This window comes from Muntiacus reevesi, chromosome 20 (assembly GCF_963930625.1).
Source record: "Muntiacus reevesi chromosome 20, mMunRee1.1, whole genome shotgun sequence".
Taxonomy (NCBI): domain Eukaryota; kingdom Metazoa; phylum Chordata; class Mammalia; order Artiodactyla; family Cervidae; genus Muntiacus; species Muntiacus reevesi.
Genome location: NC_089268.1, coordinates 5,750,646 through 5,770,977, shown reverse-complemented (window position 1 = coordinate 5,770,977; position 20,332 = coordinate 5,750,646). Strand labels below are relative to the sequence as shown.

At 46.1% G+C, this 20,332-nt stretch overlaps 1 protein-coding gene across 15 annotated transcripts in view; it reads right to left on the bottom strand.

The window, feature by feature from the left end:
• The window catches only part of DST (dystonin), a 516,002-nt gene that overhangs the window by 290,270 nt on the left and 205,400 nt on the right, over positions 1 to 20,332 (bottom strand). For 14 of the 15 annotated variants that reach the window (XM_065912760.1, XM_065912746.1, XM_065912748.1 and 11 more), the window contains one exon: positions 6,387 to 6,448. In XM_065912760.1, the coding sequence (XP_065768832.1) occupies positions 6,387 to 6,448 (62 nt within the window). Of the gene's footprint in view, positions 1 to 6,386; positions 6,449 to 13,292; positions 13,375 to 20,332 lie in introns of those variants that run through there. The other variant, XM_065912752.1, reaches the window with a different exon arrangement.

Sequence of the window (20,332 nt, the reverse complement as noted above, 5' to 3'; positions counted from 1 at the left end):
GTTCTTCACCTTAAATTATTCCTCTTCAATACAGCCTCTCAGTCACAGCTCAAGCTCTAATTCTATGCCCGGGCAAACAATGAGTTAAAAAGGAATCGTCTAGTCTTTCAAATATTTCAGAAAATGAAGGGATCCCTTCCCTCCTGTGTCCTCAGAGCAAGGCAAACGCTACATCATGAGGACTTAGATCTGGGTGCCATACATGTGCTCATGAAGTTCCAGACAGACAGAACTGCATGTGGTCAGGAATAACAAAAATTAAACAGTGACCTAAGACCCTCTAGTATATAAAGTCCCATTGGCAGAATGGGCAAAAATAAATACTGTAAATAACAGAAGGTCATCAATTTTCTATTTTGGAACAACGCTCTCAGTAAAATTTAGTTAACTGAAATCACAGGTATTTTCAATGTTTTAGCACTACAATTTAAATTATACTGAAGAATAATACATAATTGTTATTGACAAAAATAGTTTTATACAGAGATCATAATCTGCAAGGAAAATAATCCAGTATATTCAGTGTGAAGAAACATGTAGAGGTAGCGGATGAATGTGTTAACTGGGATTTAATTCTTAAACATATTCTGAAGAATGAGGAACCAAAAAGAAAACATTCTTGCTAGAACAATCAGTTTAAAGACAGGCTTAGTCATACAACTGAAGTATCAGAGCACTAAAATTTAAATACACTTGGAAAAAAGCCAGAGACGTTTGCTCACCAACAAACATAAGTTTTAATTAAGCAAACTATGTAAACAAATGTCATTTTAGCTCCGATATAAAATAAGGCTATATTCATTTTTTTCTGGAGAGAAAGTTATATGAAAAAAAAATCCTAACCTAGTATTTTAAGGAAACAACGTTCACACACTTGGATATAATAGTAACTTAAGCAATCATCTAAAAAGAACTCCGTGTTTACTTTTCTCAGTCAAATCAACTTTGAAAAATTGACCTTGCCAGAAGCTTCCCCTGGGTACTGGGTAGACACTAGTTTACAGCCGGATAAATCCCAACTTCCTGAGTCACGAGGATTAATTAGCAAATAGCTGAAACTGTAAGGTGGAGAAAGTCAACAGTCCAACAGCGCGGGAGCCGCTGGCGTGCACCGAGGCGCTCCGGGCGGGGCGGGCGCCCGGCCAGGTCACGCCGCCCGCATCCCTGCTGACGCGGCAGGACCAGCGCGGCTGCGGCCGCTCCCACTCCCGACCGTCAGATCGGGACGGAAGACGCCCTCCACGTGAGAATCCAAGCGCAGGTACACGGGGTGCCAGGCGTGCGCGGAGTCCACAGGCCCCTTTCCGCAAGGGAAGTGTGTGCAAGAGGGAAAAGTGCGGAGAAGAGGCCTTGGGCCCCAGATCAACCACGGGTGAGGAGGGGACTCACTTAAGGAGATGAACGATCCTTAGATCAGAGTCCGGAGCCAAGGGTCCCCGCAGGGCTCCAAGGCAGGCCACCCCATCTGTCTCCTCCAGGGATCCTGACCCCCAGCCCCGGCTCTTTCTAAACCAGATGAACTAAGAGGGAAGCGCCTGTGGTCAAGAGGAGACGTGGACGAGGCAGGCAGTGCCCGGACATCCCAGCCCTGCTTCTCCGCCTGACCGGCAGCACCCACGTGGGCCTCCCCCTCAGCTAGCGCTGGCTGCGCGCTGCCCACCGGCCAGGCGCCGCCCGCCTGCTCAGCTGGGTGATCGCATCAAGCCCCCCACCAACCCACCACTCCCGGCGCCCAGGGAGGAGGGCCAGAGCAGCCTACAGTCACCCGCAGGATCAACTGCAGGGCTGTCTGCCTCCCACCTCTGCCTTACGTGTCCCAGGCTGACACCTTTGCAGGAGACGAGTTTCTTTTCAAAGACAAAACACTTAGCAAATGAAACGGAAAATCCCGTGAAGATCTGTCCTGGGACTAAGCTCTCAATCACCTCACTGCCTGAAGGAGCAGAACTACCAGGAAGGTCTTCTTGGAGCCACAACGGGAGTGAAATAATTGCATAAAATTACATTAAACACATAATAACATAGAGCAAGAGTTTTAAGATTTCTTTCAAAAGATGGGGAGCACCCCGTGGTCTGAGTCAGTCCCCCAGGCCAGATGCCCACAGATGCAGTCCCAGCACACAGGTGGAGGGGGGATGGCTCAGGGCCCAGCGCTGGCAACCCGCCTCTCACCCCACAAACCTCCCCCCCTTCTTCTAACTCCTCTGTCCGCCACATTCCTCTCCCTGCCCCAAGGTTTAAGGAGGGCCACAATCAAACTGACAAAGCCAAGCAAGTGCACACACAGAATGACTCAAATGCCTTCTAAATGATTTTATTCCCGCTTTTTTCTCTCCTTACCCATCAATTACTCCTTCATGTTGTTGACTCATTCCTCATGATCACCCTTTCCCTTCACGTTTTTAGCATGATTAATTTTATGAAAAACTCTTCAAATAACACACTTTCCATTCACTAAAAAGGAACATGTTAAGGCAAGAAAGGTAAGAGACTCCCTTCTCTTCCGTCCCTGTTTCTCTTGACTATGTTCAGTATTTCAAGAGAAGAACATAAGAAAATCAACACAGAAGAAATATTTCTAATACTGACATTTTAACCTAAAATCCACACATGTATTTTCCATTTCCTACTAACTGGGTTATGACCAAGTGACCTCTGACTGCAGAAGTGGCTTACATTCCTTCTGTCATCCCTTGGGTGAAACACAGACAAGACGACACAAAGGCTGGCCTTTCTCTGGTCAGCTCGCAACACAAACCTGAACAGCCCGCTGCCCCCCATCTGGGGATATGTAATCACCTTTCCCAGGTGAAGGTAATGCTCTAACTTCCAAACAGAAAAGAATAAAATATTACAAAATTATGTCCTCACACATTTGGGTTTTGTTTCAGAAATTTTAGTGCGCAATGTTTTAACAAGAGTAAATTTTAAACTCTGACCTACATCAAGAAACAAATACGCTACTTTGATTATAACCCTAAACAGTTGGACTGGCATCTATCAAATGGCTATTGTGTGTAAAATTATTATTTTCCTAATTCTTACTGGGTTACAGCAGAACCCTTATATCTTTGAGATGTGTTATTAAAAAAAAAAAAAAAAAAGACATCACTTACTCCAGAAGGCTGCGTAACCACTAAATGAAACCACCTTTGGTGGGTTGTTGGAAGGTTAAGTGATTTAAGCACGCGTGTGGGTTACCCAGACAAAGCACCAGGATGCACCGTAGGAGTGGACAATGCAGGCTTGTCCTCAAACAGCTCAACTAGTGTTTTGAATTTTTAGCAAATTCACTTTCCTTAAACTCATTCATCCAGTTTACAAGACGGTCATCAGATGAGTGGTCCAGCCCAACACATCCAGGAGATGGTAGGTCCCCAGTAGCATCCATCTCAGGCCAGCACAGAGTTCCCATGGGGTCATCCTCATGAGCTTCTATCCTCAACTGCCAGCACTACTGGGGTTTACACTCCAGAGACACCGGCCAACCCTCTGTATCCCCACCCCCCCACCCCCCGACGGCCACAGCCACACAGACTGCCAGGCCAGACAGGCACATGGAAAGATGCTCCACATCACTGATTATTAGAGAAACGCAAATCAAAACTGCCACAAGGGACCACCTCACACTGTCAGAATGGCCATCATTAAAACGTCTACAAATAACAAACACTGCAGAGGTTGTGGAGAAAAGGGACCCCTCCCTACAATGCTGGTGGGAATGTAGACTGGTGCAGTCACTATGGAGAAAACAGTATGGAGGTTCTTCAAAAAACTAAAAATAGAGCTACCATATAATCCTACCATCCCACTTCTGGGCACAGATATGGACAAAACTGTAATTCAAAAAGATACATGCACACCTATATTCTTAGCAGGACTGTTCACAATAGACAAGACATGGAAACAATCTAAATGCCCATTAACAGATAAAGAGATAAAGATGTGGTACACACATACAATGCAATACTATCCAACCAGTTGAGAAGGAGAGATGGCATTTGCAGCGCTATGGATGGATCTGGAAGTCATCATACTAAGTGAAGTAAGTCAGGAAGAGAAAGACAAATACCACATGATACCACTCAGAAGGAGTCTGAAATACGGCACAACAGAGAGGGTGGGATAAGGGGGCCGGAAGGAGGCTTAAGAGGGGGATATATATTTGTAGATACACACACACATATATACTTATAGCTGAGTCACACTGCTGTACGGCCAAAACCAACACAACATTGTAAAGCAATTATTCTCCAATTAAAATTTTTAAAACTAAACAGTAAATGAAATATGACACAAAGGAACTTATCTATGAAACAGAAGCAGGTTCACAGTCATAGAGAACAGACCTGTGGCTGCCAAGGGAAAAAGGAAAGGGAGGGATGGAGCTGGCGTGTGGGGTTGGAAGATGCAAACTCTCACACACAGGATGGACAGACAAGGCCCCACTGCACGGCACAGCCAGCATCCTCTGATAAACCAGAATGGAGAAGAATCTGAAGAAAATGTATGTTGTTGTTTAGTTGCGAAATCATGTCTGATTCTTTTGTGACTCCATGGACTGTCAGGCTCCTCTGTCCATGGGACTCTCCAGACAAGAATACTGGAGTGGGTTGCCATTTCCTTCTCCAGGGTATCTTCCCAACCCTGGGATCAAACTCAAGTTCTCCTGCATTGCAGGCGGATTCTTTACCACTGAGTCACCAGGGAAGAAAATGTATACATCTGTATAACTAAGTCACTTTGCTATACAGCAGAAATTAACACATTGTAAATCAATTATACTTCAATAAAAATTTTTCTTGAAAAAAGACTGCCAGACCAGCAGCCACCAAAGGGGCATCTCTTCATCCAGAACCTCACTTCCCCTGGACTCATCTCAGAAATGGAAACGTCTTGTCAGAGTCTTCAGCTCCGACATCCCACACGCCAACCCTCACACCAGCCCCCCTCTGCTACAGCCTGTGCAGGGTCCGCTCTCACGGGAGGCATGGGACACACAGGATGACACAGAAGCCAGGCGGAGGGCAGGCAGGCTGCTGGAGTGATACTCTCCTTAGAAGTCACAACACACTTCCTTATGAAAGCATCATAAAGCAGAGGGCGTCCACCTCTGACCAACATATCAGAGGATGAGGAACAGAAATCCCAGCAGTAATCCCACAAATTGACCCTCAGATGGGGAGTGGATGACATGGCTCACCTGAAGGGCATATCAGATTTGAGGGAGGGATTCTGTCCATGGGTGATGAGAGAGAGGACTAAAGCTTCTCTCAGCCATCTGGTATACCCCATGAAATAAGTATCACTTTTATAGACGGTTATTAGATGTGATTATAGTATGGGCACCATCTCCCTAGGCTACATGATGGTTTAAATAGGATCTCCAAGACAGCCTAAGAATATAACCACTTTTTTTTTGATGCTTTTTTTTTTCATTTATTTTTATTAGTTGGAGGCTAATTATTTCAAAACATTGCAGTGGGTTTTGTCATACATTGACATGAATCAGCCATGGAGTTACATGTGTTCCCCATCCCGATCCCCCCTCCCACCTCCCTCTCCACCCGATTCCTCACCACTTTTACCATGATGTTTCTATGTGAGAAAAGTCTCTCCAAGTCCCAAAAAACAGACTTAAAATACTACCTCCCTATGACTTCAGGACTGTCCATAAAAAGCAAAAAAAAGGGGACTAAGTTAACTGTGAAATTCCATGGGGTCCTTAGATGAGATTTATAGAATTACTGGATTGGTGGGACCCAATAATGCCTAGAAACTGTATGCACGTGTGGTGCACATGTGTATTTCTGGGGAGAGCCTACAACAGATCCTCAAAGTGACCCATGGGACATGAACAAATATTAACCAAGAACCACAACTATTAACTGCATCACAGAGAAACACAGACTAAGCATCAATTTCTGGCTCACATTAAGTACAAGAAAACTGAGTCTAGACTTCTGTCTATAACCCATCTTTATTCCCACCTAACTCTCCACCATCCACATGAACCTGACACCAGAACTTGCCTAGAATCTTGAGAGGAAAAAAAGTTATTAAAAACTGCAGTTTTCAACACCCTAATATGTAAATATTTACATACTTCTTAACCTGCGGAGATTTTGGAGAGTCTAATAATGAGAGGTTGGACTGAGGTCACAGACCACACCGCCATCACTGGGCACTTGTCTCCAACCCCCATCAGGACCCACAAGCCACACACCAAGTAACAACAGATGCCTGAAATGAACATGAAATACACTAGAACTGAAAGTCTGCAGCTGATACTGAAAGGTTTTTCTTCAGAGGCATATACTAAAGTATTGTACAATAAATTAAAGTCTGCAAAACCATCCCAAGATGCAAAAGAAACGCACACTGACCTTCATGAGATGCTGATTTATCCATTTTGTAAATGTTTTCTTTTGAACTTTGTCCCGTTCATCTGGAAGGGGGAGAAAAGATATAAAAGGTTAGTAAAACTCCAGGAAGAGGAGACCTTCATTATCATTATGCAAATAAAGAAAAGCAAGATGTTCAAAAGGTACTGTTTAGTGCACTTGAATTTTCTTGCCAAGTTTTGGCACTGTGAGGTTTGAAAGACCTCTTCCTGATGCGGCGTCTGCCAGCACTGACCTCTGCTGCATCACCCCCCACCCCCACCACCACCATCAGGAAGCCCTCTCACCCCCTCCACCACCACCAGCTGAGGGCAAGCCCTTGCATGAACTTCCCAAAGCACTTGGCCACAGATTACATCCCGCTTGGTCTTCAAGACCACGAAACGTAGGGTTATTTCCATCTCACAGAAGAGGAGACCAAGACCTCCAGCAGTTAAAAGATTTGTCGGCAATTATTTCGCAAACACGTAAAGTTGAAAGGCATGACTGAATTCATGTCCTCTGGCTTGAATTACAAACCAAGCAGTTCTCTGCTAGATTCCCTGTGTTGAACCATCTGGTAACAATGGAACATGCCACTAGATCCTTGTCATGGAGGGTGATGCTGTCCTGGTTTCTAGACACGGTTCAGAGAACGGGGAGGGAGGTCTTATGATTTAGGAGGACAAGCACTGGAATACTCTGGCTCATCATGTTATCATTGCAAAGAGAACCCTGATCTCCAATGCCTAGAGAGGAGGCTGGTAGCCACACCTGCTCCCTGTCTGCTCCGAGGCAGGAATCCTTGTGTGCTGTCCCCTCCTGCTCTCTCTGCATCTGGGGATGGCTCTTCGTCTCTCTTCCTCTCTTTCCTTTACTCTCACTGGTCCACATCTCTATCCTTTCCTTGGCGGCAAACAGGCCTCACTCTCTTCATCTCTTTCCGTCCTCATTCTTCATCCCTGAGTCCCCATAAACTACTTGAACAGGAAGGAAAGTGTCTCTGAAAACGCTTACCTAAAAACAGAGCAACCATATGATCCTGCAATCCTACTTCTGGGCATACCAAGAAAACCATAATTCCAAAAGACCCACGCACCACAATCTTCACAGCAGCACCGTTTACAACAGCCAAGGCGTGAAAACAACCTACGTGTACGCCACAGATGAGTGGATAAAGATGCGGTCCACACCTACAATGGAATGCTACTCAGCCAAGGAAAAAAACGATGCTATAAGAACACAGGTGGACCTAGAGAGAATCACGCTGCGTGAAGGCAGTCAGACACAGAGAGACAAACGCCACGTGAAATCACTTAAATGTGGAATCTGAAATACGACACGAATAAACCTACCTGTGACACAGACACAGACAGAGAACGGACTGGTGATGGCCAAGGGGGCTGGGGGGAGGAACGGGAGTTTGGGATCAGCAGATGCAAATGGTTACACAGGATGGACAAACAACAAGATCCTACTGCACAGCACAGGGGACCACATTCAGTATCCTGCGATAAGCTGTAAGGACAAGGATGTAAGAAAGAATGCATATATGACTGGATCACTGCTGATCTAAAAAGGTGATACAGATGAACTTGTTCACAAGACAGAAACAGGCCTACAGACGCTAAAAACAGATGCACGGTCAGCACAGGGGGAATATGGGCTGGGAGACAAATCAAGAGTGTGCGACCAGCACACACACACTGCTATATGTCAGACAGACAAGCAGCAAGGGTCTCTGTATGGCCCGGGGAACTCTACCCAATGCTCTGCGACAACCTATGGGAAAAGAACCTGAGAAAGGATGGACATGTGCATACGAACAACCGGACCACATTGCTGCACACCTGAAACTCACATGCTGCAAATCAACTATAATCCGATAAAATAAAGAAAGAAAATGCCTGTCTTATGCACGGAAAGTACTTATGTGCTTTACACTAACTCCCCCCATCACAAACATTTCTACCGCAGAGTGCTGCTCTAGGACAATTTGCCAATAAACACAAAAAGTCTTAAAAATACACATGCCGTATCCAGCAAGTCCACCTCTAAAATTTACCCTAAAACTAGAGTGATGGTTGTACACAAGATGTATCAGTGGCAATATAAATCAGTGTAACTATTTCAAGATAAAAGTTTTGAAAAAAAAAAATAAATGTTCAGTGATAAGGAAATGAATAAATAAATTTTAATAAAGCAATCCAAAAGTTTGTTCAGAGTCACTTCTTTGCAAGCTACCTAGTGATGGCATGTTGCTTAGAGTTCTCTTACCCTTCAATGTCATCATGAAAGGAAGGGGGCAGACCATGTAGTTTCTCTCGTGTTTCACAAGCATTTGTTCCCCTAAGTATCCCCTGGAAACCCTTCCCACTTCCCATCAACGTCAGTGGGAACCAGAAAGACACCTGAACAGAGACTATCACTGGGTATTGTTAATAACATATTCCCTTTCAGTGAGCCAACCTCTAGTGTAACTTTTTTGGCTGTGGCACTCGGGATCCCATTTCCGCCAACCAGAGACTGAAGCTGTACCCCCTGCAGTGAGCATAGCGTCCCAACCAGTAGGTCACCAGGGAATCCCCTAGTCTCATTCTTACCTTCACACTGGGTATTAAACACTAGAAAAGCTGACCAAGGAGGTAGAAGGTTGCTGAATCTAAATATAAATGCTTAGAATTTATGCTAAAATTATTAAACTTGCCTTGGGACTTCCCCGGCAGTCCAGAGAGTGGTTGGGACTCGAAGTTCCCACAGGGGCAAGGGCTGGATCCATCGTTGGGGAACCAGGATCCCACGTGCCATGCAGTGCATACACAAAAAAAGAAACTGGCCCGATCCACAACATAAGAACTGCAGGCATTGTGCATATAACTAGTCTGCAAAGGCCAATTGCTTCAATAATTGTTAACCAGTATCACCATCCACAAAATATTTATGAAGTCCCCTGCTAGTCCCCTGGGGCACGAACCAGACCTTAGTCATCTTTATCTACCCCATAGTAGAGGCCATGAAGCTTTTGTGCACTCAACAAACATATGCCCGTGATGTGAATTAATTATGTTTCTCAAAGGACAATCCTCCACAGGATAGCAAGGTATCATCCCCTATATACTTAGATATGGTGGTATATATTACTATTATATCTCTTGAAGCAATATGATGCTACAAATATCTTTCAGCTTCGCTATTTCTACAGTGATCAGAAAGAACCTAAGTAGCTTCCCAGGTGGCGCGAGTGGTAAAGAACCTGCTGACAATGCAGGAGACATAAAAGACGCCAGTTCGTTCCCTGGGCGGGGAAGATCCCATGGACAGAGGAGCTTGGCAGGCTACAGTCCATAGCATTGCAAAGAGTTGGACAGGACTGAAGCAACTTAGCACTTAGCAACAAATTAGCATGTAAGGCAAAAACAAAGGAGTAACAACAGCACGCCAGGACTCCCTGTCCATCACCAACTCCCGGAGTTTACTCAAACTCATGTTCATTGAGTCGGTGATGCCATCCAACCATCTCACCCTCTGTCATCCCCTTTTCCTCCTGCCTTCAATCCTTCCCAGCATCAGGGTCTTTTCCAATGAATCAGTTCTTTGCATCAGGTGGTCAAAGTATTGGAGACCATATGACCCAGCAAATCCCACTCCTGGACATATATCTAGAGAAAAACATAATTTGAAAAGAACCCCAGGGTTCATAGCAGTACTGTTTACAACAGCCAAGACATGGAAGCAACCTAAAGTGTCCATTGACAGATGAATGGATAAAGAAGAGGTGGTATGTGCTGTGTGTGTTTGTGTATGTGTGTGTGTCTATGTGTACGCACATATACAAGTGTGAATGATGTTCAACGCTTGATTTAGATATTGTGAGTATGTCCACTGACAACTAAATGCTACCAGAACCATGGAAACCAAATGAACTTTTTCGTCAACTCAACACATTCACAACGCTGTATCAGCTTCTCAGGTACGCAGCGCAGTGACTCAGGTTTTAAACTATATTTCAATAAAATATAAATTAGAAGAAACCCTGATCTCATAATTTCAGATTAAAAGAGGCCTAGTTAGAACCCAAGTGTTGTGATTCCCCCAGAACTGCTCCCACTACCCCGAGATCCTGCCGCCTTTCCAAGGGGAGTGCTGAGCACCCCCGAACACAGGCGCTGCTGGAAGCCGAGGCTGTGGACTTCGGACGAGTGCAAACGAGGGCACCTGCTCACCACCGTCAAGGGCTCCTATCACACCTCAGCAATGGCTGCTCTCACCTCCAGCAAAGGAAACAGTGCGGGCTGGGGAAGTACTACCTAGGCCACATCCATATGAACACCATCCAGCCAGAAATCTAGGACTCTAATGCTAAATTACTCTTGAGAGTCCCTTGGACTGCAAGGAGATCCAACCAGTCCATCCTAAACGAGATCAATCCTGGTTGTTCACTGGAAGGACTGATGCTGAAGCTGAAACTCCAATACTTTGGCCACCTCACGCGAAGAGTTGACTCATTGGAAAAGACCCTGATGCTGGGAGGGATTGAGGGCAGGAGGAGAAGGGGATGACAAGAGGATGAGATGGCTGGATGGCATCACCGACTCGATGGACATGAGTTTGAGTAAACTCCGGGAGCTGGTGATAGACAGGGAGGCCTGGCATGTTGTGATTCATGGGGTCGCAAAGGGTCGGACACGACTGAGCGACTGAACTGAATGTTAAATCGTCAAGGCAAAAACCTAAGGTGTTTTTCTGAGATCCTTACAATCCTTACAATTTGAGATCCTTACAATCTGGACTCCCCTCATGGCCCTGTGCTCCAGAGCCCATGCGCCACCACCAGAGAAGCCACCACGATGGGAAGCCCACACGCCAGAATGAAGAGGGCCCCCGCCTACTGCAACTAGAGAAACTCCATGCACAGCAATGAAGACCCAGTGCAGTCAAAGGTAACGCTTTTTTAAAGAAACTACATTTAAAAAATCCTTATAATTCAAGAACAGACAGCTTCCATATCAAGCTACAAAAATATAAGATGAAAGCATTCCTATAACTATCTACCAAATTTTTATTAATTTACTGAATCATCACATAATAATATGAGGGCTTCCCTGGTAGCTCAGTCAGTAAAGAATCTGCCTGAAATGCAGGAGACCGAAGTTCGATCCCTGGATCAGGAAGATCCCCTGGAGGAGGGCATGGGAACACACTCCAGTATTTTTGTCTAGACAACTCCATGGACAGAGGAGCCTGGCGGGCAACAGTCCACGGGGCTGCAGGAGTCAGACCTGACTTAGCAACTAAACCACCATAATGATATGAACTCTAACAAATTTACTCTGTCCCATTAAATTTAACATATGATGTGTATCATATAAACTCCTTTTAGTACATAATGATTAATAAAATATATTTATTTTTTAAAAAAGAATGTATATATATACATGTAACTGAATCACTCTGCTATAGAGCAGAAATTAACATATTATAAATCAATTACAGTTCAAAAAAATAAATTTAAAAATAAAAATATATGTCTTGGGTTATGGAAAGCCATACACATTAATATGTTAATTGCATAATGTACAATGAAAAATTAGAAGCAATCTAATTATATATTTAATGATTACTAAATTCTGATATTTCCTTTTAAATATATATATATTTATTCATTTTCTCAACTAATAAAAACCAGTTCTATATTTTAAGGAACATGAAGAACAGAACACAAGTTCTTAAAAACTACTCATGTAATGGTTGATTTCTTAGCCACGTGACAGATTAAGAAAGCTGATTACATCAAATGATCAAATGAGAGGCTTACATAATACAACCATATACAGGCTTTTTTGATCACTGACGTTTTGTTGTGGTTGATAGCTCAAAAGCAGTATTGAAAATGTAAGGTGGGTGTTAAGACATTTAGCAGGTCGATACTGAGGTAGTATGTGGGGATTATGGTCCACAGCTAAAGTACCGGGAAAGGCACGAAGACTAACCTGAACTAAATATTACATGATTCATAGATTCTGATACAGTTTTCTAACAATAATAACCTAACCTTTTCTTTTAAGTCATGATAAACCTAGACAAGCCCCCTTCAAGTACACCAAAGGAATGTCTTTTACCCTCAGAGGCTCCCAGGATGCTACGGTAATGAGGAAAGAGCTAACGTGGAATCAGGGGCTCAACTTTCTTCTAGAAAGCAACTTACAACCTGGGAACAACTGAAGTCTAGGCAGACAGTGATCTACCACTTTCCATACACATTATTTCAAGAGGGAGTATTCAAGATGACACCATCTAATTTTCCAATTATAAGTTTCATAATGGCTCTTTCTTTCACTTCAGCGAGGGAGGTCTAACGCTGAGGTTTATATTTAGGGCGACGTTGCTAAGGCAACACAAAGGAAAAAACTCTCTTGAGTTATTAACTGATTCTGCTTGTTTTACAAACTACTTTTCTGAATGGAGCTTTAAAGCATTCCTCTGTTGGAAAAGCGCTCCGTTTAGAGAATATGTTTTAAATGAAAACATACATTTATGATCACCTTGTAAAGTACAATGTGGCTGACATTCCACAATGACAAAGAAGGCAAATAACAGGAGAGTTTAAAAAAACAAAAAGTATAAAAAGAGTACCGATTATCACAACTTACACTGGTCTTCGGTAAAATCCAATCAAAGCTAAACCACTTCATATCACCCGTAAAATAACTATAGGATTATCTCAATGCATGCCTTAGGTCCAACAAGGGGGAAGTCCTGTCCAGGGAGCCGAAGGAGTGGTCATGGAAGCCCGCCCAGACTCTGGAAGGAGCCCGAAGCCTACGACAGCCCCGCCGTGGGACCCATCGGGTCCTGCATGCCCGCCCCCGACCCTGCAGCGCGGATGCCGGCGGACAGGTGGCTACTGACCCATGCAGCACATCAGCGCCACCAGCCTCGAGTTCCAGTCCCGATCGTCCCTCAGGACCTGGCCCATCCTTCCGCGGGAAATCTGTCCGGCAGCTCCCTAAGCTTTCCGTACCAGCACTCATGTGTCAGAGTTCTGGCAAGTTTCTGGACAGGAGGGCAAACACTGACTAGACACTCCCACTCACAAGCAGTCAACTCCCCCTTTTAAACAAACATGAGCAAAGCCCGCCTCCGCCACTATTTTGCCGGGGACGCAGACAACTCTTACTAAAAGGAAACTAAATCACCTCTTTCTCCTTTGACCCTTAGAGCTGCTCAAATGAAGTCCCTCGAAAAGAAAGTTGTACTTGCCTAACTTTTTTTGCAACCGGGCAATCCAATCAGATGTTAGATTTCACTCCTGCACCAGCTCATCACATTCCCTCCTCTAACACCCCAGGCAGGATTCCCTCGGGATTAAAAAAAAAAAAAGAAAAACAACCAGCTCAACTAGTTTAACTCATCTCTCACATGCACACCATGAAGGTGATTTATATAGGAAGCTGAGCTTTATAGGCTGGACACACGTCCTTCAGGGGAAATACCACCGTCAGGTATTTCTTTCTGTACATTCACACATTTCCACGTGAATCTCACCATGATTCTTGGAGCTGGATGGTACATTCACATTTTAATGATGTCACAAACAAGGCTGGGGAGATCAAGAAACTAGCCTGAGATTTCACAGCCTAAAATCTGAAATCTGATGCCAAAACCCACTTCTTTCCTGTGTCATCAAATGACAGAAGCCCCAGTCTAATAATGCAGGAAAAACAAGGAGTCTCCAATTTAAAAGGACTTCACTTTCAAGCATGAAGAAAAATGTCAAGAAATGGGGACCTTTGCTCTAAAGAAACACCAGACCAAGTGTCCTCAGCACAACTGTTTGTCTGAGACATTAGACAAACACACCTGCTCCAATAGAAACTGTGCAAACAGTAATTCCACAAACAACAAACATCTGACAACAGGGAACCTGCCTCTTTGACCAGGCCAAGGGGAAAGACAAAGCCAGATGAACAGTGGCTTTGAATGTGCTGTGAGATGTTCAAGTAGGATCGCTAAGTCTACTCCAAATAGACTGTGATAAAATTGTATCAGCTTCTACAAAAGCTTAAAGTATCCTTCACTTTCTCTCCCATTCCAATTGTCTTGTTTCAGAGCCCCAAACTCCACTACCACAAAGCCTCAGCCTACCTACCTTCTTGAAAGAGTGTGATAACGCTAGCAAACACTCAGGGAGTGCCTGCTATGTGCCAGGTACTATTTTTACCTAAAGACATGTAACACACATAGACTGCCAGGCATGCGAACAAAATCCGTCATGGGATCATGCCACCCACTCACAGCAGGATCTGAAGCACTTAGAGCTTAAACAGTTGCCCAGGATCACACAGTCACCAAGGGCAGAGGGTGGGGAGAAGATGCAGTGTGCAAAAGCATATTCAATATTATCATTTCATACTCAGAAAACAAAATACCAGCTTTTAAAAAATAAACTAACAAAAAGGAAAAGGCAAGGCTTGGCCAGATCTTCAGTGGTAGGGATACACCAAAGATGGAATTCACCTTCTGTAGATCAGTGATTCTAGAGAGTGGAGGAAGGATACTCAGGAGGGCTTCCCAGGGGGTCACAATGGAATTTAGGACAAGGATGAGATCTCTGCATTTACTAATAATAGTCAGGTGTGAATTTTGGAAGACTAGGAGCCACCTGGCAAAAGGCTCTATCCAAAGAGAGAGAGAGAGAAGCGAGAGATAGACGGAAGGGGATCAGATGGAGTAAAAGACAAGATGAGGTGTGGAGTCTGTGAGAGGGAAGACGGGAGGCAGAGGAAAGGGGGTCTAGGGAATTTCCCTGCTCCTGCCAGGAAGCACCTCTGTGATACAACACAGAGAAAGCAGTGGCGGGAAGCTGTAAGATTTCTTTTCTTACAGAAGAAGGGAAACTGGCTGGAAGAAACAGCTGGGATTAGTGAGACTGGGATTAGAAGAAACAGCTGGGATTAGTGAGATGACCAGCTCCTGGGACCCCCACCCGCTGTGAGCTTCACCCCCATCGCTCGGACCCTGGGCCTCACCCCAGTAACAGCAGCCCCGCCCACCCATCAGGATCTTCACCCACAACTGGGACTGGGGATTGCAGGCGCAATCCCATTTTGGCTGCAAACTCTTCCCCAATAACAGAAGCATCATGATGTCCCATGAGCACAGCTGACATCCAATTTCCAGCTTGTCCATCGGTCTGCGTGCCCCGCCTCTGTGGGACCACAGATGAGGAGGAAGAAACTGGATGTCTCGGAGCCCTAGCCAAGCTTTCCCCCAACCCACTTGGTTGAAAGCAAGATTCTTTTCAGAACAATTCCACCAAAATCATGCCATTGGATCTATTCATCATTAGAAAAAATAAGATTGCAAAATATCCTAGGACTCCATGGATGAAAGTAGACCAGTGTTATTTCCCAGGAACTCCTCAGCTTAGTCACGACTGCAAAGTCCCACTGACTCCAAGCCTGGTCACCACACCGAGGAGCCTGGTCCAGCTCTGGGGTCCTCACTTCCAGTCACAGCACATCTTGTGCTCTGCATGATGCACACAGTTTAACACTTTGGGGGAGAGAGGTTCTCTTTTCTTCATTCTTAAGTTCAATTGTTCTTCGCTTAAACAGAATTCTTCCTCTTCTACAAGAAATGACAGCATCAAAACTCTAGGGCTCTCCTTTTATCATCACTGCTTTCATCCATTTAAATTCCCAATGCCAATGATTTTTCTGAGTGTTTTCTATAACTATTATTTGTTAAGATCTGAATCAAAAAGAAATTGACATTATTTTCCATCACAGTTCCTCCTTGGTCAGAGCATGGTCTACAGTTTATTGCTAGATCTAAGTATGGTTAAAAGTCACACTTCAAAAGGAGTTAGTGGCACATCTAAACGATAATCTTCACAGAGAAGCTCTTTACTCTTACAGAAACCCTTAAACTTTCAACCAAGGAAATAAAGACAGCTTAAAAAGGAGATGGTGCTGACAATGTACCTCAGACACACAGGATAATAAAATCTTCAGATGTATCCTCCCTGACAGTATATGAGGAAACTATAGAAAACCAGAAAGGAGAATGAGAAAAAATTAAAACAAACCATTTAGAAGACAGTACTAAAAATTACGTTTTAAAATAGCTGGGTAGGAAGAGAGTTTCAAAACTAGTTACACACCCCCCTCCAAAATGAACATATCAATGGCTGACCAATCTGATGAAGCCCTGATACAACAGATGCTATAAATGAAGTTTTAAAAATGACCAAAAAAAAATATGCTATATATATAATACATACCAAGAATATCCAAAGTAGATGAAACATCCCATTAATAATCATTAAGATAAAAAGACAGTCCCTCCCCAACTACAAATGATGTCAGCACACAATTCAGAGGAGGAATGAAAAAGATTCAGGGAAAGGCTGCCCCAGCCTTCCAATCAAGAAACGTACAGGAAGCAAAAGATTTCACACCAGCATAAATTTTATAAGAATGACAGTAACTAGAGCAGAGTCAGAGAGCTCCATATGTGCAATAGCAAAAAAAAATTATGAGGGCAATTTGTCAGGATCCATTACAAATGAAAATGTATACAATTTTCTGCATGAACAATTCTACCTGTAGTAAATCTAAAGACTTCTACATATGGGATCAGCATACAAAGATGTTTACCGCAGCAAAATACATGAGACCACTTCAATGTCAGTCAGTAGGAGACTAGATGAATGAATTATACCTAATCCACCTTCTAGAATACCAACAAGGGAAAATGTGTACAGCATGACACAAAAAGACTGCGAGATATACAGTTAAGTGGGAAAAATGCAAAATTATATATATATAGAGAGAGAATATACACCAAACTGAGAAAGAGCCATTTCATCAAAGGGGCTGAAGCTAGAAGGGGGGGTGCTGGTAAATTTCACTTTTCATTTTGCATATTTCTAGATGGACTGTTTCTTTTACAAGAAAGATGTGCTATGTAGGACTATTAACAACTGTGAGGAAAAAAACTGTTTTAAATTTTTTATTTATTTATGTATCGAATACCCTGCAAGAGAAGTCGGTTGGGTCCCTGCGTAGGGAAGACCCTCTGGAGAAGGAAAGGGCACACCACTCCAGTCTCCTTGCCTGGAGAATCCCATGGACGGAGGAGCCTGGGGGAGGGGGGTACAGCCCATGGGGTCCCCAAAGAGTCGGACAGGACTTAGTGAGTAAACCAACTCTCTCTAGAGGCGATACAGAGAAAAGACAGACACGGGCAGGCGCAGCCCACCGGGATCTGAAGATGGAGAGAAACACCTGCACTGCGGCCACCTGCTTTCAGGCTGTTGGCCCTGGGGAGGAGGGGAATGGGGAGGAGGGAGGCTGGGGAGGGGGAGGGAAGGAAGGGGGGAGGATTGGGGACGAGGGGGGAGGGGGAGTGAAGGGGGAGGACGGGGAAGGGGAGGATGGAGAGGGGGGAGGGAGGAGGGGGAGTGAAGGGGGAGGACGGGGAAGGGGAGGATGGAGAGGGGGGAGGGAAGGGGGGAGGATGGCGGAGGATGGGACGCGGAGAGCCGGAGGCCGGGGGAGAAGGGCGGAGCAGCTGGCGACGCCTCCTCGGAGGGCGGCGCCCAGCCTGGGATAGCAATGATGAGTCTTTACAGACCCTGAAAGGAGAACCAGTAACAGAAAATATTCAGCGATCGCCCCCCAAGTGTAATCGCCACGGAACAAAACGCAGTCTGGTTCCGCGCAGGTTGTCAGGAATCCAGCGGCAGGGCCGGGCCGGGGGGATGTGCTCAGCAGGCTGAGGCGGCACAGGAGCCGCACGAAGCCCCCCAGACGCCCTCCCGCGCCGCCCGCCGTCAGCCTCCGCCGCGTGCTCGCGGTCAGGGCGGCAGCCGCGCACCCGGGACGGGATCCACGGGGTCGGCGGCGGGAAGCCGAACGGCACTGATGGGTTCTGCTCAGAAGAAGACTCCACTGGTATCTGTTCTCACGACCGGCCAAGAACTGAATATGCAACTCCCAGCAACTGCTTTTAATCTACCTTCTCCACCTGAGCATCCTAAAAACACAGGAACAGGAGAACACCAATAACCTCCCAGGTGCAGCTACAGGGCTGGAAGGTACCTGACCGCTGCTGCTCTGAGTCACCACGTAGGACAGGAAGTCCGCACAGGTCTCTATCTGTGTTACACTCGCTTTCCAAGGCTGTGGAATTACAGGGTGACTAACGTGCTCTTTCTCTCCTGTAAGAGCTGGGCTAGACCCAGAGGGAGTCAGCAGCGGGCTAAGAAGGTGGAGATCACAAAAAACAAGACCCCCAGCCACTGGGAAAACGTCAACCGAGGCTTGTTTCACAGAGAGACTGCCTCCTGCCCAGGGCTTTTATTTCAGGGTAGTTTATGGCTTGTGGGGACAGCTGTCTTAGTTACAGAATCAGGAAGCATGCCTCTGGACTTCAGGAGCCACAAATCAGGTGATTCAACCCACACCCCATCACCACCACCATCACTCCCACCCCATCACTACTATCACCACCCCCATCACTCCCACCCCATCACTATCACCACCCACATAAACACCACCATCACCACACACTCACTACCATCCCACCCCACCCCATCACCACCACACTCACTACCATCCCACCCCACCCCCCACACTGTCCTCACCACAATCCATCATGCCATCACAGCCACCAACTACCAGCCCATCACCCCCACCATGATAATCACTCCCACCACCCCCACCACAGCCACCAACTATCACCCCCACCCTATCACTATCACCACCCCCATCAGCCCCAGCCCCATCACCCCCACCCCCATCACTACTATCACCACCCCCATCAGCCCCAGCCCCATCACCCCCACCCACATCACTACTATCACCACCCCCATCACCCCCACCCTATCACTATCACCATCCCCATCAGCCCCACCCCCATCACTACTATCATCACCCCCATCACCCCCACCCTATCACTATCACCACCCCCATCAGCCCCAGCCCCATCACTCCCACCCCATCACTACTATCACCACCCCCATCACTCCCACCCCATCACTATCACCACCCACATAAACACCACCAGCACCACCACACTCACTACCATCCCACCCCACCCCATCACCACCACCATCACCACCCCATCACTATCACTACCCCACCCCATCACCACCACCATCACCACACACTCACTACCATCCCACCCCACCCCATCACCACCACCATCACCACCACACTCACTACCATCCCACCCCACCCCCCACACTGTCCCCACCACAATCCATCATGCCATCACAGCCACCAACTACCACCCCCACCCCATCACTATCACCACCCCCATCACCCCCACCCCCATCACTACTATCACCACCCCCATCACCCCCACCCCATCGCCCCCACCCCCATCACTACTATCACCACCCCCATCACCCCACCCTATCACTATCACCACCCCCATCAGCCCCACCCCCATCACTATCACCACCCCCATCAGCCCTACCCCCATCAGCCCCACCCCCATCACTATCACCACCCCCATCAGCCCTACCCCCATCACCCCCACCCCCATCACTACTATCACCACCCCCATCACCCCCACGGTAACCACCACACCCTCCCACAGGCCCCCCCCAGGATCGCTGACGACCAAGAGAGGCGGGCAGATGACTAAGCATCTGGGAGCCAGGAGGAGCCCCCGCTGGGCTTGTGTCATCTAGTACGGAGAAGATCTTCAAACCTGCGTTAGCCAGGGCTGCATTCTCCCAACCAGAGCTCACCCAGAACACCCCAGACAACAAGGAAGGAAGTAAAACAGCTCTGACTGAAGTCAGAGGAGCAAAGAGCTTCTCCCCAGGTTACCCAGCAGAGCATCACCTTGGGTTGACCATTCCAAGCCTCCACATCCTACAGAACTCTTGCCTTGTCAACCAGCTTTTTTTCCTTGAAAACCAGAGGTGAGTT